Raw genomic sequence first — 24,267 nt, 5'->3', positions numbered from 1 at the left:
TTGTCCTTGTTGAAGCTCATCAGATTTCTTTTGGCCCAATCCTCTAATTTGTCTAGGTCCCTTCGTATCTTATCACTACCCTCCAGCGATTCTACCACTCCTCCCAGTTTAGTGTCATCTGCAAACTTGCTGAGAGTGCAATCCACGCCATCCTCCAGATCATTAATGCCCACAGATGCCTTCCAGATTCCCAGCCTATCTGGGGAAATCTAAGCCAGTGTGACAATTTATTTCCCTGATTGCTTAGAACATCAGTATTATCCAACAGACATGTTGAAGTATTTCTTCCTTGAAGTATTTCTTAGCTGGACTTTGGGGAATGTGATTTCATCAGCAACTGAAGTCATAGGCAATCCTAGCACCAAAACATCATGACATGCCCTGGGCCCCAAATACTCCTATGCCCTGAAGTATTTTTTCTTGAATAAATGCATTTGACCTCTCTCCCCAGGCCAGTAAGCTTCCTCCCTTCAAATAGAAGAGAATGGATTTCCTCAGTGAATTTGCCAAACGAAATGACAAAGAAGAAAATTGATACAATATCTCATAACTGCTTGAAAGGTGGACAGGTAAAATATGACCTGAGTCAGTGTCTAATAATTTTCTGCCTTCAAAGAACTTCTAGCTGTGTAGAGATAAAAGCTCAGTATTTAAAAATCTGTCTTGTACCATGTCATCATAATATAATATTTTCCACTAGAATACCAGAAGCAATTCAGTATTTTATATTTTCTCCAACCGTGCACGAAAACCATTCAAGTTTCAAACCCTTGAGTGCTTTGTTTCTGGAACCCCATGAGCAGTTTAAGAATGAGAGAGTAAGGGAGCCATTACTGAGGAATTATGAAGAAGTCGAACAATTTTCGAGTCAAATTTCAGTTCGGAGAAGAATAGTACAACATGTAACACATAAATATCTATCCAATCCATACAATCCTGTCTTTGCCTACCTGCCTCTCTGGAAATCTGCATGAAGGACTCCACGCCTTTTTCTCCATAATTTCCTTCAGATGCCAACGTTGACACATAATTCCACCCCAAAGCTTTTACAATGTCAACCATTGCCTGTGCTTGGAAGGAATCTGGAGGGACCACTCGTGAGAAGAAATCGTAGCGCCTGTCATCACTTAACTCTGGTGCAGTTGAGGCATAACTGATCTGGGGAATCTGTAGGGGAGAAAAACAGTTATTGGTAAATAATATGTTCATAAATTCACCAAATTTCTAGCGTTAGCTTCAGCTGAATCTCTGTTAGTCCACCCCACATCCATCTGTTATTTCCTTTCTCCATCAGTATTTCAGTACAAATCAAATAATCCATCTCTTAAATTACATAGGGAGTGAACAAATTACAAGAAAAGTAATCAGTGAATTAAAATATTTTCTGTTCTTTCTGAAAATTCTCTTGCACTTTTAAGGGACTGATACTCAAAAATGTCAGTTGTGCTACGGAATGACTAATTTGCACACAGAATTACTTGTTGTTGCCTGTGCATAGCAAGTGCGGCATATACAAATGGCCAGTTGTTCATCTAACTGTTCATTTACATCGACAGATATCCAATTTGTAAATGGAGCCATATTAGTATGCACATATTGTCCATGCAATTGCAGTTTTGCACCTGACATTTTCAAAATCAGACCCTAGATATTACAGTCTCGTATTGACAGTTCTGTTCTCTCCTATGGCAGAGGTTGAAAGGGTGACACTTTTTTAATAAGCCATGATCTCCAGCTTCCAAGTTAAAACAAGTGGCTCATTCATAAGAAAACCATTGTAGAACCATTTAAAAATAATGATTCTTCCAAGCTTCCCTCTGAGTTCTTGTATCTTTTTGGGATTAAGCTATTTCAAATCAAACTATTTAAATCATCCCTTGAGGATACCATAGCCAAACATAGCAGTGAACAGAATCCATCTGTGTACATGTCCATTTTACTAGTAATCAGATTGCATTAGAATCTAGCCATTTGGGATCCTGAAGTTCAGCTGAGAGAGGAGGACTCACCACATGCCCAAGCATTGTAATAAATTTAAGATGGTTTCAGCCTGCAGAAACATCAATATTTCATGCTACAGTACAGGTATATTCTGTATGCTCTGAGAGTCATCTTCTATCTTTACAAAAGCATTCCTACCAATATATATTGCTCTTCTCTCCATCTCAAAGGAGGGAACAATACTATACACCCCAGGGTTCAATCCCGGAAAAGCCTCCGTTCCTTCAACTCCCAGTGAGATCAGTGGAAGTTGAGAATTACTCAACTTCTCCAAGAATCAATCTTACAGGATAAGGGCCCAAATATGCCTTTAGATAATTATGGAAAGACAGCAGCACAACAATAAAGTAGCCAGCAGATATATACATTTACTGAAACTACATAAAGTGTTAACAATCCCAACAGTTGCTGAACCATATAATGCTTCAAATACCTCTCTGATGTAGCCCATTATGAGGTACATCACTTAATGAGCAGCCATTTAGTTCCATTCCACAGAAGTCTGGGCCTAGTCCTACCTATGCTCCTTGCGCAGAACTCCCACTGAAATTAGTAAGAACTCTGTATGCAAAGAGCTTGCCGAATCTCACTCTTCATTGCTATAAATTATTAACCATAAAAAAATGCTTAAAATTTCCACTGGGTTTATAGAAATTGCTACCTCTGTTAGAGAAATGAATTCTTCATTGTAGTATTCTGCCTTTCGTTTCTGTTATGTTGAGTGTTTGGTCATGCACTTTAAAAGACTAGTTTCAAAAATCTGAGGCTTAGTATGTCAAGAGCTAGGACGCTGCAGATAGTGGTCACCCATAAAGACTTGCCAGGGTTTCCTTAGATCGATAGATCTATTGCATCAGTTTCAGCAGTATTCCTTACACTGACTATAGGAGATATCTACAGGCAGATTCTCTGCTGACATAAATTGCCATAGCTTCATTTATGACAATTTACACCACTGGAAGATCTGCACCCTAACGATTACTCCAGGTACCTGCATTGATAGTATTGTTACACTTACAGCTATTGGCAATTTTGTGAAGGTGACCGGAGTGCTCTCTTTGGCTTATTAAGAGGGATTTTCTTTTCCCACTCTGTAAAGTGCTGCAAACAGAGTTTATTTCATTGGGTCTCAGTTCAGTTGTCATCCTATTAGGATGGTATCAGGAAAGCATAGTTAACCGTGGACAATGGTATGGCATTGTATACACACTACTAATCAGATTAAAGTCTGGTCCAATATGCAATATTGTGTACTGAACAACTGCGCAATGGGCTGAGTGCCGTTAATGTAAAATACATAGAGGTTAAAAAGTGTATCTTACATATTCAGATATGTGTGAACAAAAGGAATCCTAATGTATGTATCAAATTGACAGTAAATGTTTATTAACTAAAATCAAAGGATACACTTTTCACTCCTATATGGAGCAAGACTTCACTGAATTTTGCCCAAAGTTTTCATTATTTAAAAAAATCTTTTGCTTTCAAAATCTTTTTTTCTCACTTATGAAATGTTAATCAGACCTGTCTGTTTCAATCTGCATGCAGCAGTTACAACATTAAAACCAGCCCTGTTATTCATACAGTTTCCTTCACAATGTCTAAGAATGTTGAACAAAGACATGAACTTTAGAAAGATTTTCTTAATGTAGCAGGAGAAAAAAAAAATAAAAGCCAGGTCTAATATGCACTGCGAACATTGCAATTCAACTTTGTACAATAGGTCAGCACTTCCATTCCATTACCTGTACCACGGAAGGATATCTACTATTCCCAAGTTCCTTTCCCTGCACACAGTCAGCATCCCAGATGTACAAAGTGAACAGCTGTTCAAGTCAGCTGAAACCTATAGAATATATTATTTCTTTTGCTGTTGAATTTTTAAAAAATCAGGCCTATCTTATTAAGAGATCAAATAATTAAAAAGGTGACAGCTGTAGGCCAGAGAGAACTGGACTCTTGAACTACAAATTATCCCTGGAATAAGATACATGAGATGCTTAACTGTTGGAATAACTGTTGATATGTTTATGGACAATATTCTGGCTTCAGCTAAGTGGACACATCCCCCTTTAACTGAAACAGGAACCCTCTGTCACAGTGGTATTGTGCTGTTTTGAGTGAGGGTGGTATTAAGATGGAAAAATCGAGTCTTATGTAAGAAGTAATGAAAATAGAACATTTAAGTTTCTATTTTCCTCTTTAAGAGTCTCTAGTGAGTTTAAACAAACTTTTTGGGCTCATAAGATTAAGCGCCATTTCATTTTGTTTTGAAGTTTTAATGACAATTCATAATATATTTTTTCCTCACTGGAGATGGCCCCAGAAGGTAGTGTTTGGATTCAAATTAGGATGAGTCTATGCTTCTATTCTGAGACCACTTCAGATGTAGGTTTCACATCTGGATTCAATGAACCTGTCCACATCAGATTGCAGATAAAAATGGCAAAGCTTTAATGAAATCAGCCATTCTCTACCATCTTGAACTAAAATATTGTGAGATTTCAACCATGCCTAAACCAGAACTAGAAAAGGTGCAGGTTCTGGGTTTGGAACAGTATACTATATATATATATATGGGGTAGAATTCTGGCCCCACAGAAGTCAATGGGAATGTTCTCATTGACATCAATAGGGCCTTAATTTTACCGATGAATCCTGAAATTCAGATCCACATGCCCATGGAAAAATCAAGGGGGTTCAGATCTAACATTCCAATAATGGCCATTTTACTTCCTATACAAGGAGATTCACAGCGTTCAAAGTTTGGTAAATGTGAATTTAGTGTTCAGAAAAGATGCTGACTTGCCTCTCCCACCACCCAAATATCCAATGCAGGATAACTCAGACAGTGGCAGTGTAAGCTACCCTGCAGCACCACTGTTAATGAATCTTGATCATTAGGGACAACATTTAAGGAATGAGAAAGTTTATTCTGCATGATACAATCAGTCCTTAGGCTATTTGCTGAAACCACCTACAATCGTATCACTAAGTGTCAGTTCTGATCACATTTTGTGATGTAGACATTTGGAGACTGCCAATACCATTCACCTATGCCACTAAGAGCCATTAGATGGTAACAACTAATGTGCTCTGGAGTCTACCTGAAAATCAAAGGGAAGCTTTTGTCTATCTTGACCAATCCATTTACCTAAAAAGTTAGTACTACCCTCTCCGCCCATACTTCACTTTTAAAAACATCTTTTAGAATAAGAACGGCCATACTAGGCCAGACCAAAGGTCCATCTAACACAGTATCCTGTCTTCTGACAGTAGCCAATGTCAGGTGCCCCATAGGGAACAGAACAGGTAATCATCAAGTGATCCATCCCCTGTTGCCCATTCCCAGATTCTGACCAGATTCAGAACAGGCAAACAGAGGTTAGAGACACCATCCCTGCCCACCCTGGCTAATAGACATTGACGGACCTGTTTGATCCTAGGTTTGAAACATCACACCCTGCTGCACTGGGAATCATTGGGATGCCAGCATTCCAGTGACTTCTCTGAAGGATTTAAGAAGCAAGAGAAGAAAGGCTGAAGGGAAGACAGAATTTGTTTAAGCAAAAATGTATCAGATAATTCACAAAAAGGGCTCATAAATCTATTTTATAAGCCATGTATAATGTATATGGAACACCATCCCAGCATTAGAGCCCAATCTTAAATCTATGGTATATGTCAATTTAGCTAACTTCAAGGATTCTCATCCAGAACTCTTCTAAGCAGGGATCAAATGATGCATATTTATCAAGTAAATAAAGAACTACTCCTCATTTCTTTCCTCTTCCTAACAATTTAACAAGAACAACTAGAGTGTCTTTTCATTCCAGCCCTGCTATTTAATGAAAGAAATGTCAATTCTAATGAAAAATTTCAATTCTCTGGCAAGAAACTGAACCAAAAATTACAGTTTTAAACAGTATTTGGAATCAAAGTGATAGTATTCACTTCATTATGATGGTAACATGACTTTTTTTGTTTTTACTGCTTAAAAAAACAAATATACATTTTATGCCAAAATGTCAATTCAAAATGACAATGTGGCTAATTTTGATCAAAAATTTTCATTGCATCGTTTTGGACTTGAAACTTTTCAGAATGTTTTCTTCCATTACCCTTTTTTTTGGTATTTTGACTTTCCATTCTCATTCAGAACAGAAACTAATTTTGAAATGTCAGTATTTCCCACATCATGAAAAGTCTGTTCTCTGAACAGCCCTTGTATCTTGGTGGCAGACTTGTGCTCTGCAAGCACAAGGACTTCAGTTCCTGCTGGTCTTTTCACAGCCTGGAAAAGCACAGGGGAAAAATTATTATACCTTCCTCCATATCCCTCAGTGTGCACGCATGCAACAGACAGGCACAATCCAACCCAGTGTGTCCCAAAGATAGGGGGCACAAGGGTCCACTGTGATGTATACAATAAGACACACAGGCCTTTATCAGCATCATATGGAAAAGTGGCAAGGAAGTACAATTGACTTCATTTTTCTGAAGGGGACCAAGAATTCAAAAGTTTGAGAAATGCTGATCAAACCCACAATGAAGTGTCAGATTTTTATAAAGTCACTCTGTATTTGCGGTATTTCATTGGATGTTACATAGAACTGGTTAAGATGTTCCTCATAGATGGCATTCTGCTTAAAATAACAAAGGAAAATTGAAATTGATTACATTGCATAAGTCAATGATTAAGTAAGAGTTGTAATTTATTTTTTATATTGGACATTAGCATGAGTCTGTTTAATTTTTTCCTTTAATGAACAGTTCTCTCTACTCGATCCCTTTACAACATTTAGCTGTTCTGAGAAGCGGAGTTTACTGAACACACTGAACACCATAGGATATTCTATAACAGGCACAATGAGAGTCTGTACAGAAAACATGCTAAGAATAAAACCACACTGTAGAAATTAGATGTTTTCCATGATCTACTAAGCTACAATTTGAAACATCAAAACCTCTTCTAAAAGCAGAACTGCAACTAAAAGACAAATGGAATACAAACTTGATACAAAGTTGACTCTGCGTGGCTAGGCCATTAGGGGAAATTTCTGTAGAATGCACCTCCTCTCTCCACCCCCTCACTTCTATGAATGAGACAGCCATTTTGCCTGAAAGTGCACTAGAGCAGTGGTTCCCAAACTTGTTCTGCTGCTTGTGCAGGGAGAGCCCCTGCTGGGCTGGGCTGGTTTGTTTACCTGCCGCGTCCGCAGTTCGGCCAATCACGGCTCCCAGTGGCCGCGGTTCGCTGCTCCAGGAAAATGGGAGCTGCTGGAAGCGGCAGCCAGTACGTCCCTCAGCCCGTGCTACTGGGCTTTCCCTGCACAAGCGGCGGAACAAGTTTGGGAACCACTGCACTACAGTATAAAGGGCCGGGGACAGAAGTGCTAGACTATATTACGCTGGTGCGTAGTTGCTCACTGTCCTCCCTAAAGTGGCTCCAACCAGGCCCAGTTAGCAGTGCACCTCCTACTCTATTATCTAGCACAGCTCTCCCATCAAGGGGCATAATTTGATCCTTGATGACCAACATACACAATCAGTTTGTTATACATACACCTAACTGGGGGGAGGGATAGCTCAGTGGTTTGAGCGTTGGCCTGCTAAACCCAGGGTGTGCAGTTCTGGTCTCCCATGTTTAAGAAGGATGAATTCAAACTGGAACAGGTACAGAGAAGGGCTACTAGGATGATCCGAGGAATGGAAAACTTGTCTTATGAAAGGAGACTCAGGGAGCTTGGCTTGTTTAGCCTAACTAAAAGAAGGCTGAGGGGAGATATGATTGCTCTCTATAAATATATCAGAGGGATAAATACCAGAGAGGGAGAGGAATTATTTAAACTCAGTACCAATGTGGACACAAGAACAAATGGATATAAACTGGCCACTAGGAAATTTAGATTAGAAATTAGACGAAGGTTTCTAACCATCAGAGGAATGAAGTTTTGGAATAGCCTTCCGAGGGAAGTAGTGGGGGCAAAAGATCTATCTTGCTTTAAGATTAAACTCGATAAGTTTATGGAGGAGATGGTATGATGGGATAACATGGTTTTGGTAATTAAATATTCATGGTAAATAGGCCCAATGGCCTGTGATGGGTTTTAGATGGGGTAAGATCCAAGTTACCTGGGAAAGAATTTTCTGTAGTATCTGGCTGATGAATCTTGCCCATATGCTCAGGGTTTAGCTGATCGCCATATTTGGGGTCGGGAAGAAATTTTCCTCCAGGGCAGATTGGAAGAGGCCCTGGAGGTTTTTCGCCTTCCTCTGTAGCATGGGGCATGGGTCACTTGCTGGAGGATTCTCTGCTCCTTGAGGTCTTTAAACTACAATTTGAGGACTTCAATAGCACAGATATAGGTGTGAGGTTTTTTTTGTAGGAGTGGTGGGTGAAATTCTGTGGCCTGCGTTGTGCAGGAGGTCAGACTAGATGATCATAATGGTCCCTTCTGACCTAACTATCTATGAATCTAGGGTTGTGAGCTCAATCCTTGAGGGGGCCATTTAGGGATCTGGGGCAAAAATTGGGGATTGGTCCTGCTTTGAGCAGGGGGTTGGACTAGATGACCTCCTGAGGTCCCTTCCAACCCTGATATTCTATGATTCTCACATCCAGGGGTCTGAAATGTACTCATGTGCATCCCAGAGTAAGCAAGGAGAGACATCTATTCTAAACATCAAGTAATTTTTGGCACAGCATGATCTCCTAAAATGAATTCACAGTGGAGTTCCTAAGATTTTCCATCATGCAATCCACATCTTAATAACATTAATGTCTTGTCCTATTTGCCATACTGTAGCACCCATGTGGCAACTATGGCCATTGCATACATGATAAACCAGTATTAGGAAAGTATTTTTGTTAGGGCTGTCAAGCGATTAAAAAATTAATCATGATTAATCGCGCTGTTAAACAATAATAAAATACCATTTATTTAAATATTTTGGATGTTTTCCACATTTTCAAATATATTGATTTCAATTTCAACACAGAATACAAAGTGTACAGTGCTCACTTCATATTTATGTTTATTACAAATATTTGCACTGTGAAAATAAAAGAAATAGTCAGGGGTGAAAGTAACTTAAAGGACTTACCAGTACAAAGGGCAGCCAGGTTCCTGGACAAGGTGCGGGGTGGGGGGGGCGGGCAGAAGGGGCAGACCCTCAGGTGGAAGGGGCAGGGCTGGGGCCAGACTCCTCCAGCCAGCCCTTCAGCGCTGCCCGGCCCGTGTACTGTCGGCTGTGTACTGGCCCGTACTGGTGGCCACTTTCTCACCAGTATACCGTACTGGCCCGTACCAGCTTACTTTCACCTCTGGAAATAGTATTTTTCAATTCACTTAATGCAAGTATTATAGTGAAATATCTTTATCATGTAAGTTTAACTTACAACTGTAAAAATTATGCACAAAAAACGGCTTTCAAAAATAAAACAATATCAAACTTTAGAGCCTACAAGTCCAATCAGTCCTACTTCTTGTTCAGCCAGTTGCTCAGACAAACAAGCCCACTTCTTGTTTACAATGTTTCCAAAAGTGAGAACAGGCGTTCACATGGCACTGCTGTAGCCAGCGTTGAAAGATAATTATGTGCCAGATGGGCAAGAGATTCATATGTCCCTTCATGCTTCAACCACCATTCCAGAGGACATGCGCCCATGCTGATGATGGGTTCTGCTCAATAACAATCCAAAGCAGTGCAGACTGACACATGTTCATTTTCATCATCTAGGTCAGATGCCACCAGCAGAAAATTGATTTTCTTTTTTGGTGGTTTGGGTTCTGTAGTTTCTGCATCAGAGTGTTGCTCTTCTAAGACTTCTGAAAGCATGCTCCACATCTCATCCCTCTCAGATTTTGGAAGGCACTTCAGGTCCTTAAACCTTGGGTTGAGTGCTGAAGCTATCTTTAGAAATCTCACATTAGTATTTTTTTTGCATTTTGTCTTCAGCGAAAGTGTTCTTAAAATGAACAACATGTGCTGGGTCATCATCCGAGACTACTATAATATATGGCAGAATGTGGGTAAAACGCAGAGCAGGAGACATACAATTCTCCCGCAAGGAGTTCAGTCACAAATTAATTAATGCATTATTTTTTTAATGAGTGTCGTCAGCATGGAAGCATGTCCTCCAGAATGGTGGCCAAAGCATGAAGAGGAATACGAATGTTTAGCATATCTAGCATGTAAATACTTACAATGCTGGCTACAAAAGTGCCACACAAACGCCTGTTCTCACTTTCAGGTGACATTGTAAATGAGAAGCAGACAGCATTATCTCCCATAAATGTAAACAAACTTCTCTTAGCAACTGGCTGAACAAGAAGTAGGACTGAGTGGACTTGTAGGCTTTAACATTTAACATTGTTTTGTTTTTGAGTGCAGTTATGTAACAAAAAAAAATCTATGTTTGTAAGCTGCATATTCACAGTAAAGAGATTGCACTACAATACTTGTGTGAGGTGAATTGAAAAATACTATTTCTTTTGATTATCATTTTTACAGTGCAAAGATTTGTAATAAAAATAATATAAAATGAGCATTGTACATTTTGTATTCTGTGGTGTAACGTAAATTAATATATTTTAAAATGTAGAAAAACATCCAAAATATTTAATAAATTTCAATTGGTATTCTATTGTTTAACAGTGCAATTAAAACTAATTGCAATTATTTTTTTTATCACAATTAATATTTTGAGTTATCACGTGAGTTAACTGTAATTAATTGACAGCCCTAATTTATGTATTTTAAAATGTTTTTTTTAGTCTGTTGAGGGTTCACTTTTCCTCCATATTTCATCTTTCCCTCCCTTCTGTTATGTATTTCCCAGCTGGAAGCAATGAAGAGAGCTAGCACCCTGAGATAAGGAAGCTTTCAGTGGAGCATCAGCAAGGGCTCACAGAATACAAATTAGGAATTTCTGTTTTACCGTTCCGGATACTAACCATTCAGATTCTGCATAATCCCACTGAGCCTACAACTTCATTCACCCACTCCCATTTTTCCTCTCACCCCTTTTGACTCTCCCATTCTGCAAAGAGCCTGAAGGACAACCCATCACTCTCACAGATCTTGGGAGACAGGCCAGTCCTTGCTTACAGACAGCCCCCCAACCTGAAGCAAATACTCACCAGCAACCACACAACAAAAACACTAACCCAGGAACCTATCCTTGCAATAAAGCCTGTTGCCAACTGTGTCCACATATCTATTCAGGGGACACCATCATAGGGCCTAATCACATCAGCCACACGATCAGAGGCTCATTCACCTGCACATCTACCAATGTGATATATGCCATCATGTGCCAGCAATGCCCCTCTGCCATGTACACTGGTCAAACTGGACAGTCTCTACGTAAAAGAATAAGTGGACACAAATCAGACGTCAAGAATTATAATATTCAAAAACCAGTCGGAGAACACTTCAATCTCTCTGGTCACTTTGATTACAGACCTAAAAGTGGCAATTGTTCAACAAAAAAACTTCAGAAACAGACTCCAACAAGAGACTGCTGAACTGGAATTAATTTGCAAACTGGATACAATTAACTCAGGCTTGAATAGAGACTGGGAGTGTGTCAAGGTTCCTTCCCCACTCTGAACTGTAGGGTACAGATGTGGGGACCTGCATGAAAACCTCCTAAGCTTACTTTTACCAGCTTAGGTTAAAACTTCTCCAAGGTACAAATTAATTTTATCTTTTGTCCTTGGAATAACCACTGCCACCACCAAACTCTAACTGGGTTTACTGGGAAACGTAGTTTGGACATGTCTTTCCCCCCAAAATCCTCCCAACCCTTGCACCCCACTTCCTGGGAAAGGTTTGGTAAAAATCCTCACCAATTTGCATAGGTGACCACAGACCCAAACCCTTGGATCTGAGAACAATAAAAAAGCATTCAGTTTTCTTACAAGAAGACTTTTAATAGCAATAAAAGTAAATAGGAGTAAAGGAATCACCCCTGTAAAATCAGGATGGTAGATACCTTACAGGGTAATTAGATTCAAAACATAGAGAATCCCTCTAGGCAAAACCTTAAGTTACAAAAAAGACACACAGACAGAAATAGTCATTCTATTCAGCATAATTCTTTTCTCAGCCATTTAAAGAAATCATAATCTAACGCATACCTAGCTAGTTCTAAGTTCTTACTAAAAGTTCTAAGACTCCATTCCTGTTCTATCCCCGGCAAAGCAGCATACCAACAGATACACCCTTTGTTTCTCTCCCTCCTCCCAGCTTTTGAAAGTATCTTGTCTCCTCATTGGTCATTTTGGTCAGATGCCAGCGAGGTTACCTTTAGCTTCTTAACCCTTTACAGGTGAGAGGATTTTTCCTCTGGCCAGGAGGGATTTTAAAGGGGTTTACCCTTCCCTTTACATTTATGACAGAGTGGATGGGTCATTACAAGTAAAACTTATTTTCCTCCCTCCCCCCACTGTTCCTCAGACGTTCTTGTCAACTGCTGGAAATGGCCCACCTTGATTATCACTACAAAAGGTTTTCTCCTCCCCTCCCTCTCCTGCTGGTAATAACTCATCTTAAATGATCACTCTCCTTACAGTGTGTATGGTAACACCCATTGTTTCATGTTCTCGATGTATATAAATCTCCCCACTGTATTTTCCATTGAATGCATCCGATGAAGTGAGCTGTAGCTCATGAAAGCTTATGCTCAAATAAATTTGTAAGTCTCTAAGGTGCCACAAGTACTCCTTTTCTTTATGCATATTAATGGTGGCATTACAAAAAATATTACAGCCATGCTACTTTAAGGTGATTGAATTATGCCATCCCTTTACTTAGTCACACAGTAAAAGTTTAATAAAATGATGGCACCTGACAAAGGACAGTTGTGACAAAACTTCAAAAAAGGCATTTTCACTAAGGATCATGTGCAATTAAGATAATGCATGAGTGTACCTATTGAGATATTAACAAGCTTCCACTGGGGTATTATTAAATTCAGTTTGTTATAATTTCACTTTCAACTTCCTAATAAAAGTTTTATTGATATGATTTCCTGACTATAAAAAAAACCTGATAAAGTCTCTTGAACTTATCTGATTTGGAAATGCAGCATCAGTCTCCTTGCATCAACAACCCTGCCAATAACTTTGCTTTCCAAAGTGAGAGGACATTGCAGAATTTTCACTTGGTTGTAAAACTCTTTGGTGTGAATTGATGCATGACTAACCACCGTGAATCAGTTTAGCCCCTAGATTTACTCATGTAGAAATTTCTTGTACTAACTGATGATTAAGTCCTGACACAACTATTCTTTGTTCAGTTTACTTCTCTAATTGCATAAGAAATGGCTTAGCATCCTGTGAATTGCATATAATAGTTTCATTCCCATGAATTAAAATTACATGAATTTTTGTACTAGCTATTTTCTGCAGGCCAAACCCAGAAGGCCTTCCCCAGTTTCTACTGATTCTTAATCATGAGAAAAACTTTCACCAGTGGGAGTTTTGCCTGAGTAAGGACAGAGTAAAAACAGAATGGACGAACCTACCAGCTACTGAGTAGCATGAGTTTCTAAGGGTATGTCTGCCCGGATTGGCGGGGAGCGATCGATCCAGCAGGGGTCAATTTATCGCATCTAGTCAAGATGCGATAAATCGACCCTCGAGCGCTCTCCCATTGACTCCTGTATTCCACCGCCATGAGAGGCGCAGGTGGAGTCAACGGGGGAGTGGCAGCAGTTGACTCACCCTACTGAATACATCACAGTGAGTAGGTCTAAGTACTTCGACTTCAGCTACGTTATTCACATAGCTGAAGTTGCGTAACTTAGATCGATTCCACCCCCGCCGGGGTAGACCAGGGCTAAGCTACATAAATACAAGGCCAGAAGGGTCCACTGTAGTCATCTAGTCTGACTCCTGTATAACACTAGCCATAGAATTTCCCCAAAATAATTTCTAGAGAAGATCTTTTAGAAATACATCCAATCTTGATTTTAAAATTGCCAGTGATGGAGAATCAACCAAGACCCTTGGTAAATTGTTCCAGTGCTTAATTACCCTCACTATTAAATATTTACACCTTATTTCTAGTCTAAATTTGCCATGCTTCAATTTCCAGACATTGGAATGTGTTATCACTTTCTCTGCTAGACTGAAGAGCCCATTATCAAATATTTGTTTCCCCTATAGGTATTTACAGACTGTACTCAGGTCACTCCTTAACCTTTTCTTTGATAAGCTAAATAGATTAAACTCTTGAGTCTCTCACTGTAAGGCTTGTTTTCTAGTCCTTTAATCATTCTTGTGGCTCTTCTATGAACCCTCTCCAATTTATCAACATCCTTCTTAAATTGTGGACCCCATATGCTAGCAGTGGTCACACCAGTGCCAAATACAGAGGTAAAATATTCCTACTTGAGAATCCCCTGGTTGTGTGTCCAAGGATCTCATTAGCACCACCCCCAAACCTTTTTTTTTTTTAATAGAATCCCTGCTTCCCAGGATAGAGTCTCCCATTGTGTAAGTATGGCCTACATTCTTTGTTCCTAGATGTGTACATTTAGTCATATCAAAATGTTTATTGTTTGCTTGGACCCAATTTATCAATCAATCCAGATTGCTCTGTATCAGTGACATATCTTCATTATTTACCACTCCTCTAATGTTTGTGTGGTCTGCAAATTTTATCAGTGATGGTTTTATGTTTTCTTCCAGGTCATTGATAAAAATGTTAATTAGCATAGGGTCAAGAACTGATCCCTGTGGAATCTACAGGAAACACACCACATGATGATTTCCCTTTTACAATTATATTTTGAGACCTATCAATTCGGAAGTTTTTAATCTATTTAACATGCACAATGTTAATTATATATTGTTCTAGGTTTTTTTAATCAAAATGTCATGCAGTATTAAGTCAACTGCCTTATAGAAGTCCAAGTATATTATGTCAATACTATTAAGTTTCTCAGTCAAACTTGTTATCTCATAGAAAAAAAATCAAGTTAATTTGACAGGATCTGTTTTCCATAAACCCATGTTGATTCACCACTGAAAAAAGTTTGTATAACAGTCTACATACACACAGAAAAGTCACCTGTTTTACACATCCCTAACATACTATTTACCCTGTTTATATATGGAGTTCTAGTTGCTCTATGTGAAAGTTAGACTGAGGGAAAATCCATTAAACAAAAGGAGGACCTAAGGACTATCATATAATGGAAATTTTTTAAAAAACATTAATCTATTTACAGTTCACATGTTTTCCCCTTATTTTTCTCAGGTTTGCCAATTACTAAAGCTATTTGTGTTCAAACAAGATCCTGTTTGCTCACAGCCTATTTTATCCTTGCAGTGAATTCATAATGGCGAATTAGAAATCTCACACAATCATCTAGAATCACATACAGAAAATGGACAGATTTCACAAGGTACAGGAATACAAATATAAACAAGATCAAACTCAATGAAAAGCTAGCTTGGGAGGATGGAGGAAGCATTTAGTAAACCATAGCAACAATATAAATACTAAGAACACAAACCAAGTACATGATCATATTTTGTGAGCGTGAGTGTGAGAGAGAAAGAGAGACAGACAGAGAGAGAAAATGTTGTATAAAATAGTTGTTCTACAGTATAAATCTCAACCCTCTACATGAGCTCACAAATAACCTGCCTATCAGCACATGTAAGGTCAATAGGAGCATAGCTAAGCTTGCCCCTAGAGACTAAGACTGATATTGAGAGATCAAGTAAGCAGTCCATTCCCCCAAGTGTAAAAACAACTCAAGGGCTCTGCGCTCACAATTGGGAACAGATTGCCAAAAAGAGCCCAGCTCCCATTTAAGCTCTTTGTTGTTCTGTGTTTGTACAGTGCTTCTTAGAACAGAGTGGTCCTGGTACACGAACAGGGCTCCTAGGAACTACTGCAATGTAAGTAATACTAATTTATGTACCATTTTATTACACGATGTACAACTCTCAAGAAAAATTCAGATCTAGTTATTGAACTCCCCTTCACACCACCTCAAAATTGCATGTCGATTGGGATCCTGGATTTTACTTAAACTATAACATAAATAGGGACTAGCTGTGAAATTAAGATCTGGGTCCAGGTTTGGATTCCAATCAATATACTCATGCTTCCCCTTGCAACTCAAAAACACCCAGATATCAGTGGAGGAGGAAGGGCTTCACGTTTCTCTAAAATTATTATCTGTGTGTAATGTTTTACTTTCAGTAGATTTGGGTACGTAGCTACCCAGCAAAAGTGTTGATCTGTATTCACAAGTGAAGTAACTGTTAGATTGTCTCACACAATGGAAAACATGCATTGATACATTAAAATACTACACAGTTTGTAGCTTAATTTGGTTTTGTACTTTTCATTAATACAGCATTCTTTGCTTACTTCGCATGCATCTTCCCACCAGTCTACACTAATTAACTGGCATCTTAGGAAAAATTAAATTGAAACAAACTCTATGATGGATAGGATAGAAAATCATTTCCGAGTTACTACTTGTTATTTATATGGTAATATGATTGTGTGTGACATTTTATAAATATACAAGAAGAGAAGGTCCCCGCACTGAGGAACTTCTAGTCTCAGAAGAGACTGGAGTAAGACAGCACAACATGTTGGTGAGGGGATGAAAGGGAGAATGGGGAAGAAGTGGGATGACAAAGCATGGGAAGAAGAGGAGTGGAGATTAACAGGGAGTTCATTTCCTTTTTCAATAATTTGCCTTTTCTGAATTGTCTTGCTTTACAATTTTTAGTTCAGTTTAAACATAGCATTGTTAGATGCTGGAGTAGCCATGGGGATTCCTCACTGCAGATTAGCTGTGGAAAGCTCTCTATAACAGAGAAGCAACTGTAACAGACAGATACAGTCATAGACCATAATAGATCTGTTAGGAGATAGCGGTGCTCCACTGACTTGACCATCCAGAAATGATCTGACAATGAGTGGGTTTGGGGCATTAGAAACTATTATTCTGCTTAACAGGACCTTGACAAAATTTACATGCCTTCCAATCATGATAGTACCATGTATGCACTGTGTAATAGGAACAAATAATTCACTCTACTTAGGTTTCTCTCTATCTATGGCATTAGCCTTGAAGCAGAACTGTTCTATACAAATGTGCCCCAAAGTGCACTTTTCTTTTTTAACCAAAGCATCTGCAGAGAGTCTAAGAAAAGAAACCACCTCCTGATATAAGAACAGGAGGACTTGTGGCACCTTAGAGACTAACAAATTTATTTGAGCATAAACCCACGAAAGCTTATGCTCAAATAAATTTGTTAGTCTCTAAGGTGCCACAAGTTCTCCTGTTCTTTTTTGCAGATACAAACTAACACGGCTGCTACTCTGAAACCTGTCACCTCCTAATATATACATCAAGCTTCATGCTCTAGCATAAACTGGGGTAAAATCAAATGGCAAAACATCTTCACTAATATTGGTACAGCTGAGAAACTTTGTATACGTATAAGTTCTCCTATGCCTCCCTCTTCCTAGACAGTGAAAAAATGTAACAGTGAATTACTGAGGTGACAAATCACAGTAATTAGTACTCACCACACAGCTCATAAGAGCTCTTTATCTGCTCAAAGAGAAATAGGCAGGGGAGAAATCATAACTATAATATGTAATAAGAATGAGAGCTTTCAGCTATTTCATAGCAAAAAGCATGTTCAGAATGAAGTCCCCATCACAACACCTGTACATTTATAATACCACTTTGGCTTGCACATTTGCAAAACAGCTGGTGACCAAGAATAAAAGTTGGGTTTGGTCTTTCAATTCAGTGCTTTGAGACCCCTAGATGGACAACAGTTATGGCAGGATAGACATAATGGAAATATTTATTTAATACTATCACAAAAGCAAACACTTTCTCTTTATTATTAATGAACATTTTTAAATCGTGCCATAGGTAGGCAGAGATTTTACATGGCAAACCAAAACATGGTACATGCCTCAAAGAGCTTACAAGATATGCATTAAGATATATTTATGATTTTATCCCTTATATTTTTTGTGTGTGCATGCAGGAATGTTAGACACTTGTGTCTTATTGAAGCCAACAAGATGGCTAAGATCCAGCAAATCCTTTAATATGAAGCAGTTTATAAATGAATTTACAAAATCATATTCCTTCCCTCTCAGTTACAAGGCAATGCGTTAAAAATCTCTCCTGCTGCACTACATTATACTGCTGCCCTCTGCTCTTCTTCCATAACAATATCCTTCCATTTATTGCAATGACAGCTACTATGACCTATTCCCCTCTGACCAATCAGCTAGTCATGGTTCTTGAACACTGTCATAAAACACAGTAAAAGTACCTGGAGCAATAAACTACTACTCATTTTGGAGAAACTGAGTGACATCAGACACACTATATATTAGCCAGGTGGGACTAGGTGCAATAGAGAAAAGAGCAGCATGAATTATAGGTTTGAATTCAGAATCCACATTCTCCGATGAAGTGAGCTGTAGCTCACGAAAGCTTATGCTCAAATAAATTTGTTAGACTCTAAGGTGCCACAAGTCCTCCTGTTCTTTTTGCATTCTCAAGACAAGCCTTCCTTTATGAGCTTCAGACAAAATATCTGGCCTTAGAGAATTAATCAAAACCTGATACACACAGAGCAGCTAGCAACAGACTGGAACAAAACAAAAAGTCCACGTTTAATTACTTAGAAACAATTGTGAAACCTTATTGATCCAAAAGGGGGTCTGCAGTCCTTATTCGTGTGAGTACTCCCCTTAAAATCAACAGGAGTACTTGCTTGACTAACGATTATTCAAGTGTGGTAGCATGTCAGTACTAGACTGGGACTCAGAAAACTTGGGTTCTATTCCCACTTATCAGCAACTGATTAGCTGGCCCTCGTGCAAGTTATTTCTGCTCCCTGTGCCTCAGTTCCTTAGTCTGTAAAATGGAGATAATGATACCAACCTCATTAGTAAAGTGCTTTGAAATCTATGGATGAAAGTAATACAAGTAATATTTGTTGTTATTAAGAGTATGAAATTGTAGAATAGGCTATTAGTCTTTCCCCTTGTAATGAGGCAGAGTGGCCTCCCACAGACCCACGGTGGGAGGAACCCCTTACTGAGCTCTGGTGGCTGGAGCCAAGCTGTGCTTGCTCCTCCCACCAAAAGTCAGTGGGGAAGACAGAAAGTATGAAAGGTGGGTCTTGGGAGCTCAGTTCTGCTGCAGCCACTGGAGGAGCCAGAGGTCTCCTGCTTGCTCCTGAGCTGGGAGACTGCTACAGGCCCCCGTGGAACTGAGGACTGGCCAGAGCCACATGCTGACCCGACCAGATTGCCACAGTCCTTCTACCCTGAAGATCTGGAGGACCCTCCACTGATCCAGGTAAACCCCGAGGGGGAGTTAGGAAATGGCCCAGGGGCAGCCAACCCTCATCTGGCTGCAGCGCTGCTGGAGATTAGGTCAGCGTGTTGCAGTCAGGATCCCTGCTGACCCATTGGCAGATCACTCCACCACTGGTAGGGCTCTGGGCTGGGACACAGTGGAGTGGGTGAGCTTGTGTCCCCCCGTCAACCCAACCCTCGGCTGGTAGTCTCCCCCTCTCTAGACCACAGAGCCAGTGTTTCTTGGCCATCTGCAGGCGATAGGATGCCTGAACAACCTTGCTGCTTGGCTCTGACTACAGGCCTGAGATATTGACTCTCATTGCCCCTCATTGCCCAGGCTCTGTAGCTGTGTTTGCTGCTCAGCCCTGACTACAGGCCCAAGACAGAGACCTTTATTGCCCTGCCCTGACTGAGGGTCTGACTCCCTTAACTGTGTTGGCTGCTCAGCACTGACCATAGGCCACAGACTCTTGTTGCCCCGCCTTGACTAAGGGCCAAGGTCCCTAACTGTGTGTAGTGCTCACCCTCTGAAGGTGAGCCCGAGCTGGAGACTGTTGTCACCTCACTAATTCTCCATGATAGGCGACGCTCAGGGATGTGGTGAGGTGGACTAGCCTCCCATGGACCCGTAGTGGGAGAAACCCCATAGATCTATATAGATCTATGTGGAAGTTGTGACCTGAACTTCAAACTCAAGCCAAGGCTGAATCAATCTGTATTCCTGCACCAGCAAAGATCAATCAAGAGTTTGCAGTGTGTTTGACCTGCCTGTTCAAGCTTTTGAAGAGCTTATGTTTTATCAGGATATGAGCATAATTTTTTTCCAGCTGCTTTTCCTGCTATACTTTGAGTACAACCTATACTCACTGGGGTAACTCAGAAGGGGCAAGTCAAATGTGGATCTCTAATATGGCCCTGGTTCCCATTTCTAATTCCAGCAAACCTAATCTGAAACCATGAAGACCAGAACATACAACTTCCTGATGAGTTTGCAATGAGATTCAAGCATAGGAATAGCCACACTGCACTAGACAATTAGTCCATCTAGTCCAGTGTCCTGTTTCTATCACTGCCCAATACCAGAGAAAGGGGCGAGGAGAAATGGACACAAGTATTACACATGTACACACCCCCTTTCATGTCTCTATTGTGTTTTCTTCTCTCTGAAGAGAAGAGTCCTAATAACTTCAGTCTCTTCCCATATGGAAGTCTTAGGCAATACATCTCCCTTTGAACAAGGATCTGTGACTCTAGCAGAGCTTGTACCTCGATGGCCCCTTAAGTCAAGGGGGTGGTAGGTAACCCAGCCTCTCTACGCCCAAGTCTATGTTCTAAACCCCTCTGTAGTTAGCACAGTGTGGCTCAAGGGCCAGAGTCCATCTAATTCCGATCCTCTAGTGGGGTAATGCAGCCTAGCAGCCGGAGTCCAACCAACTCACTGTGTGGGGCCACCCCCTTTCAAAGGTGGGTGTGAGAGGTAGCGGGACTCGGTACTGCCCCCTGCCCTGGGTCCCGACACAGGGCCCATTTGCGGCGAGTTCTCCTCACCAGTTGCCCGGCGGGGATCCTCCTGAAACACACCAGCCTGAACGGTATTCATACCGTTCCCCTTTAAGGATTCCCTGGGTCACTTCCTACCCCTTCCTCAGATTCAACCAGATCTCCGGTGTCCTCTGCTTCCCCTCTGTAGCACATCTCTGCATGTCTGGCCTCTGCGTCCTGGTGTGCGGGCCACTCCGCTGGAGAGAGTGATGACCCTCCTTCCCCTCCGGTGGTCTGCCCTGACTGAGCACCTATGCAGGCTTTTATACCTGACTTCCAGGTGGAGCATGCCCGGCAGAGCCTCAGGGGTGGGAGCCCGTCACAGTGACCCAATCCAGATGGGGTCTGATATTTAAAAAAAATTGCATACACCTTTGAACCAAACTTGTAAGGATCTGCACAAAAAAAACACTTTCTATTGTTTCTATTATATGTACAAAAACTGCAATTGATGCCTTTGAGAAAACTGGAAAATAATTTTGACTTTGTTACAAATGTTGCATATTGTTTCAGAAAGAGTAGATGTCCAAATGGAATTAAACTCTCTCTCACTTTATGTCCTTTAGGGAATTATGTAAAAAAAGAAAAAAAAGAGAATAAACCCACACTGAAGCTGGAAATGGATGACTCATTGAAAATCATGCCATTAGGATGCTTTTGAAAATGGGTGTTCACCCACACTGTCATATTGGTCTTACATTTCAGTGGGCTCAATTACCACACTAGACAGACACAATGAACATAAATTGAGTGCTTCCTATTTGAGGTCATCCGCCCCATTTATTCTGAGGTCAGTAAAATCAAATGCATTATTCTCCAACAGTATTTTTTTTCCTCAGTACATAATTAAACTTATTCATTAAATATAGTAAACACTTGGTGACAAATTTTCAAAAGCCGACTCTGAAAGTGCACTCCCAAATTTATGTGCACATCCAGTTTGTATTTATAATGAGCACTTGATCATATAAGTTAGATACACAATTACCCACTTTGTGTGTGAAAATTCCTCTTTGGTTGTAAAGTTTCAGGTGTGCAAGATTTCAACAGCTTAATTTTCAAAAGTAGCTCAAGAATTATTTTAACTACTAATAAACTATGGAGGAAGAAGGGGCTATGTTTGAAGATCAAGATTAGGAATCAGTAGCATATATCTTGATTTATAACCTATAAGACTACTGTCACAAACTCTAAGAGTGAGATTTCATGCTGTGCCTCTAAGATCATAGCACAAAATTCACAGCCCGACAGGAGGGCAGGCTAAGGTGCCTTTAAGCCCTTCCAATTCTGTGCTGCTCTGGGAATTGAAGCAGCCCCTAGTGACAGCCCTTGGGAGCTTGCCTGAGTTACAGAAGGTTTCTCAGCTGCCACAAAACAGCCTAGAATTTCCACAATGTGGATAACAGAGTGTTACACTAAATCTCTATCAGATTTCCAGCTGCAAACAAAATTATTTCTCCACTGTAAGATCAGATACATTCTTGATAATGAAGTTAAAAAGAACTTGTATCATTCAATATTTTAGAGTTATATATTTGTGATGGTGCAGCATTTTAACAGAGCTGCTAATACAGTAGTAAGATAATAAAGTTCTACTGATTTGAATCAGCTTATGATATATGGTGCATTTGTACAAGATATGATCAACACAGAACACTGGTATGTATGCATTGATTTTATAATATTAACTAAGTGATTCCTCCTTGGACATATCAGTTAAAATATTAGTGGCGATTGCCCATCATTTGTACTGTGAATGTGCACAACTCTGCATATTTTAACTCCAACACTGGAGTTTGAGAACAGCATTAAAATAATAGATGGCACTGTGCGAAAGATTATTTGAAATCTCAACAAAACTTCAAAAGCACTTGTCTATTTTGAGCTAATACTTCAAACCAGTCACTAAGTTGAGCTCACATATGGTTGTAGGTGTACTAGGAACCCCTTCACCTTTCTAATTAACACCTTTTTGTAATTACACGTTACAACAAAGTTGCTTATACTGCGACTGGTTTTTTTTTCCCACGTCAACATTTTGATTCAAAGTCAGTCGGTGACATATATAGCTATTTTTCCTCACTTTCCTTGCACGACATAGCACAATGTAAAAAGGTAATGATGCAGTGTGTGGGAGGAGGAGAAGGAAGGAGCAGAGGAGGGCCATACCCTATCTTCATTCAGCTTGTCTCACGACTAAATGTTCTTTGCCAGACTCTTGCTTCTGTCAATACCTGCCTCTCTAAGGAAAGCATAATAGATTTCTCCAGGTCAGATACTTGGTGAAGACATTTCAAAAAGAAAAGAAAATAAAGCCTGGTCAATGAATGCTGTAAAATCATGTGTTTAATGTTTATGTCTATGTTCATAATAAATGCTTAGAAATCAATGTAATGTCTAATGTAAACAAATTTGAGAAGCTCATGTAGGCAGAGAGGATTGTATCAAGCTTTTTCATGCCATGTAAAATAAAGAAAAATAAAAAGGCATTTCTGACTGTTGCATCATTTGTACCGTACATCCAGGCTATTTCAGTAATATGTATTCTGAACACAGAAAAAATAATGAAGATGTTTAAGTGACCAGGAGAACATATTGAATATAGTGTGTGGATCTTTGCCAGACTTAATACAATCTCCAAAGAAATTTTCCAAACAGGCACAGATGTGCTAGACAGAGAATAAGAGGAACTATGCATCCCACCCTAAACGTTATGGCTAGTAACTATATTTATTCTCAGCCCTGTGATCAACCTTCTACACATACTGCTCTTGTGTGCTAAAATCTACATACCATGAAATTGAGAACACCAACGGCGCCATTCTTGAATAAATGGATAGGTGAGGTTACATATTTCAAGAATCTTGTATACACAGTAGAGTCAGAAACCCTAATTCCTTTGAATAAAAATCAGAACCAGTGGACAAATACAGCAAGCTAACCTAAGTTGTAAGTATACATATGCATTTTTCCAGCCATCGTAAACATAATATTATTGCATATTTTATTGTTCATGGATATTTTAAAAAGATGTTTTAATCTGCCTGTATAAATTCCATTCACTTTAAAAGCAGCCGCACAGACCTATCAACAGAAAACAAACGTAATAGTTTATGGGTAGCTGGTTTGATACGGAGGAAAGAATAATATGTAACAGTTTTCTGAAACTACATACACAATTTCAGTAGAAATAAAACATTAATGTGGTATAATGTGAAGCATAACTATCTTTCAAAGTATAGTTTTTAGACTAAATGAAAGCTGCCAAATCAGCATATTGAACACATCGCTGCATTCACAGTTGAGTGTCCATATTCCAGTGGTGGAAAATTAAGT

General features: G+C 39.7%; 1 protein-coding gene across 1 annotated transcript in view; it reads right to left on the bottom strand.

Moving 5' to 3' along the window:
• GRM7 (glutamate metabotropic receptor 7) overlaps positions 1 to 24,267 on the bottom strand; it is a 489,509-nt gene that overhangs the window by 323,938 nt on the left and 141,304 nt on the right. The window contains exon 2 of the mRNA XM_077821561.1: positions 951 to 1,167. Coding sequence (XP_077677687.1) covers positions 951 to 1,167 — 217 coding nt within the window. The remainder of the gene's footprint in view (positions 1 to 950; positions 1,168 to 24,267) is intronic.

The sequence above is a fragment of the Eretmochelys imbricata genome, chromosome 7 (assembly GCF_965152235.1).
Source record: "Eretmochelys imbricata isolate rEreImb1 chromosome 7, rEreImb1.hap1, whole genome shotgun sequence".
Lineage (NCBI taxonomy): Eukaryota > Metazoa > Chordata > Testudines > Cheloniidae > Eretmochelys > Eretmochelys imbricata.
Note: the sequence above shows the minus strand (reverse complement) of the source record. Positions and strands in the feature narration are given on the sequence as shown.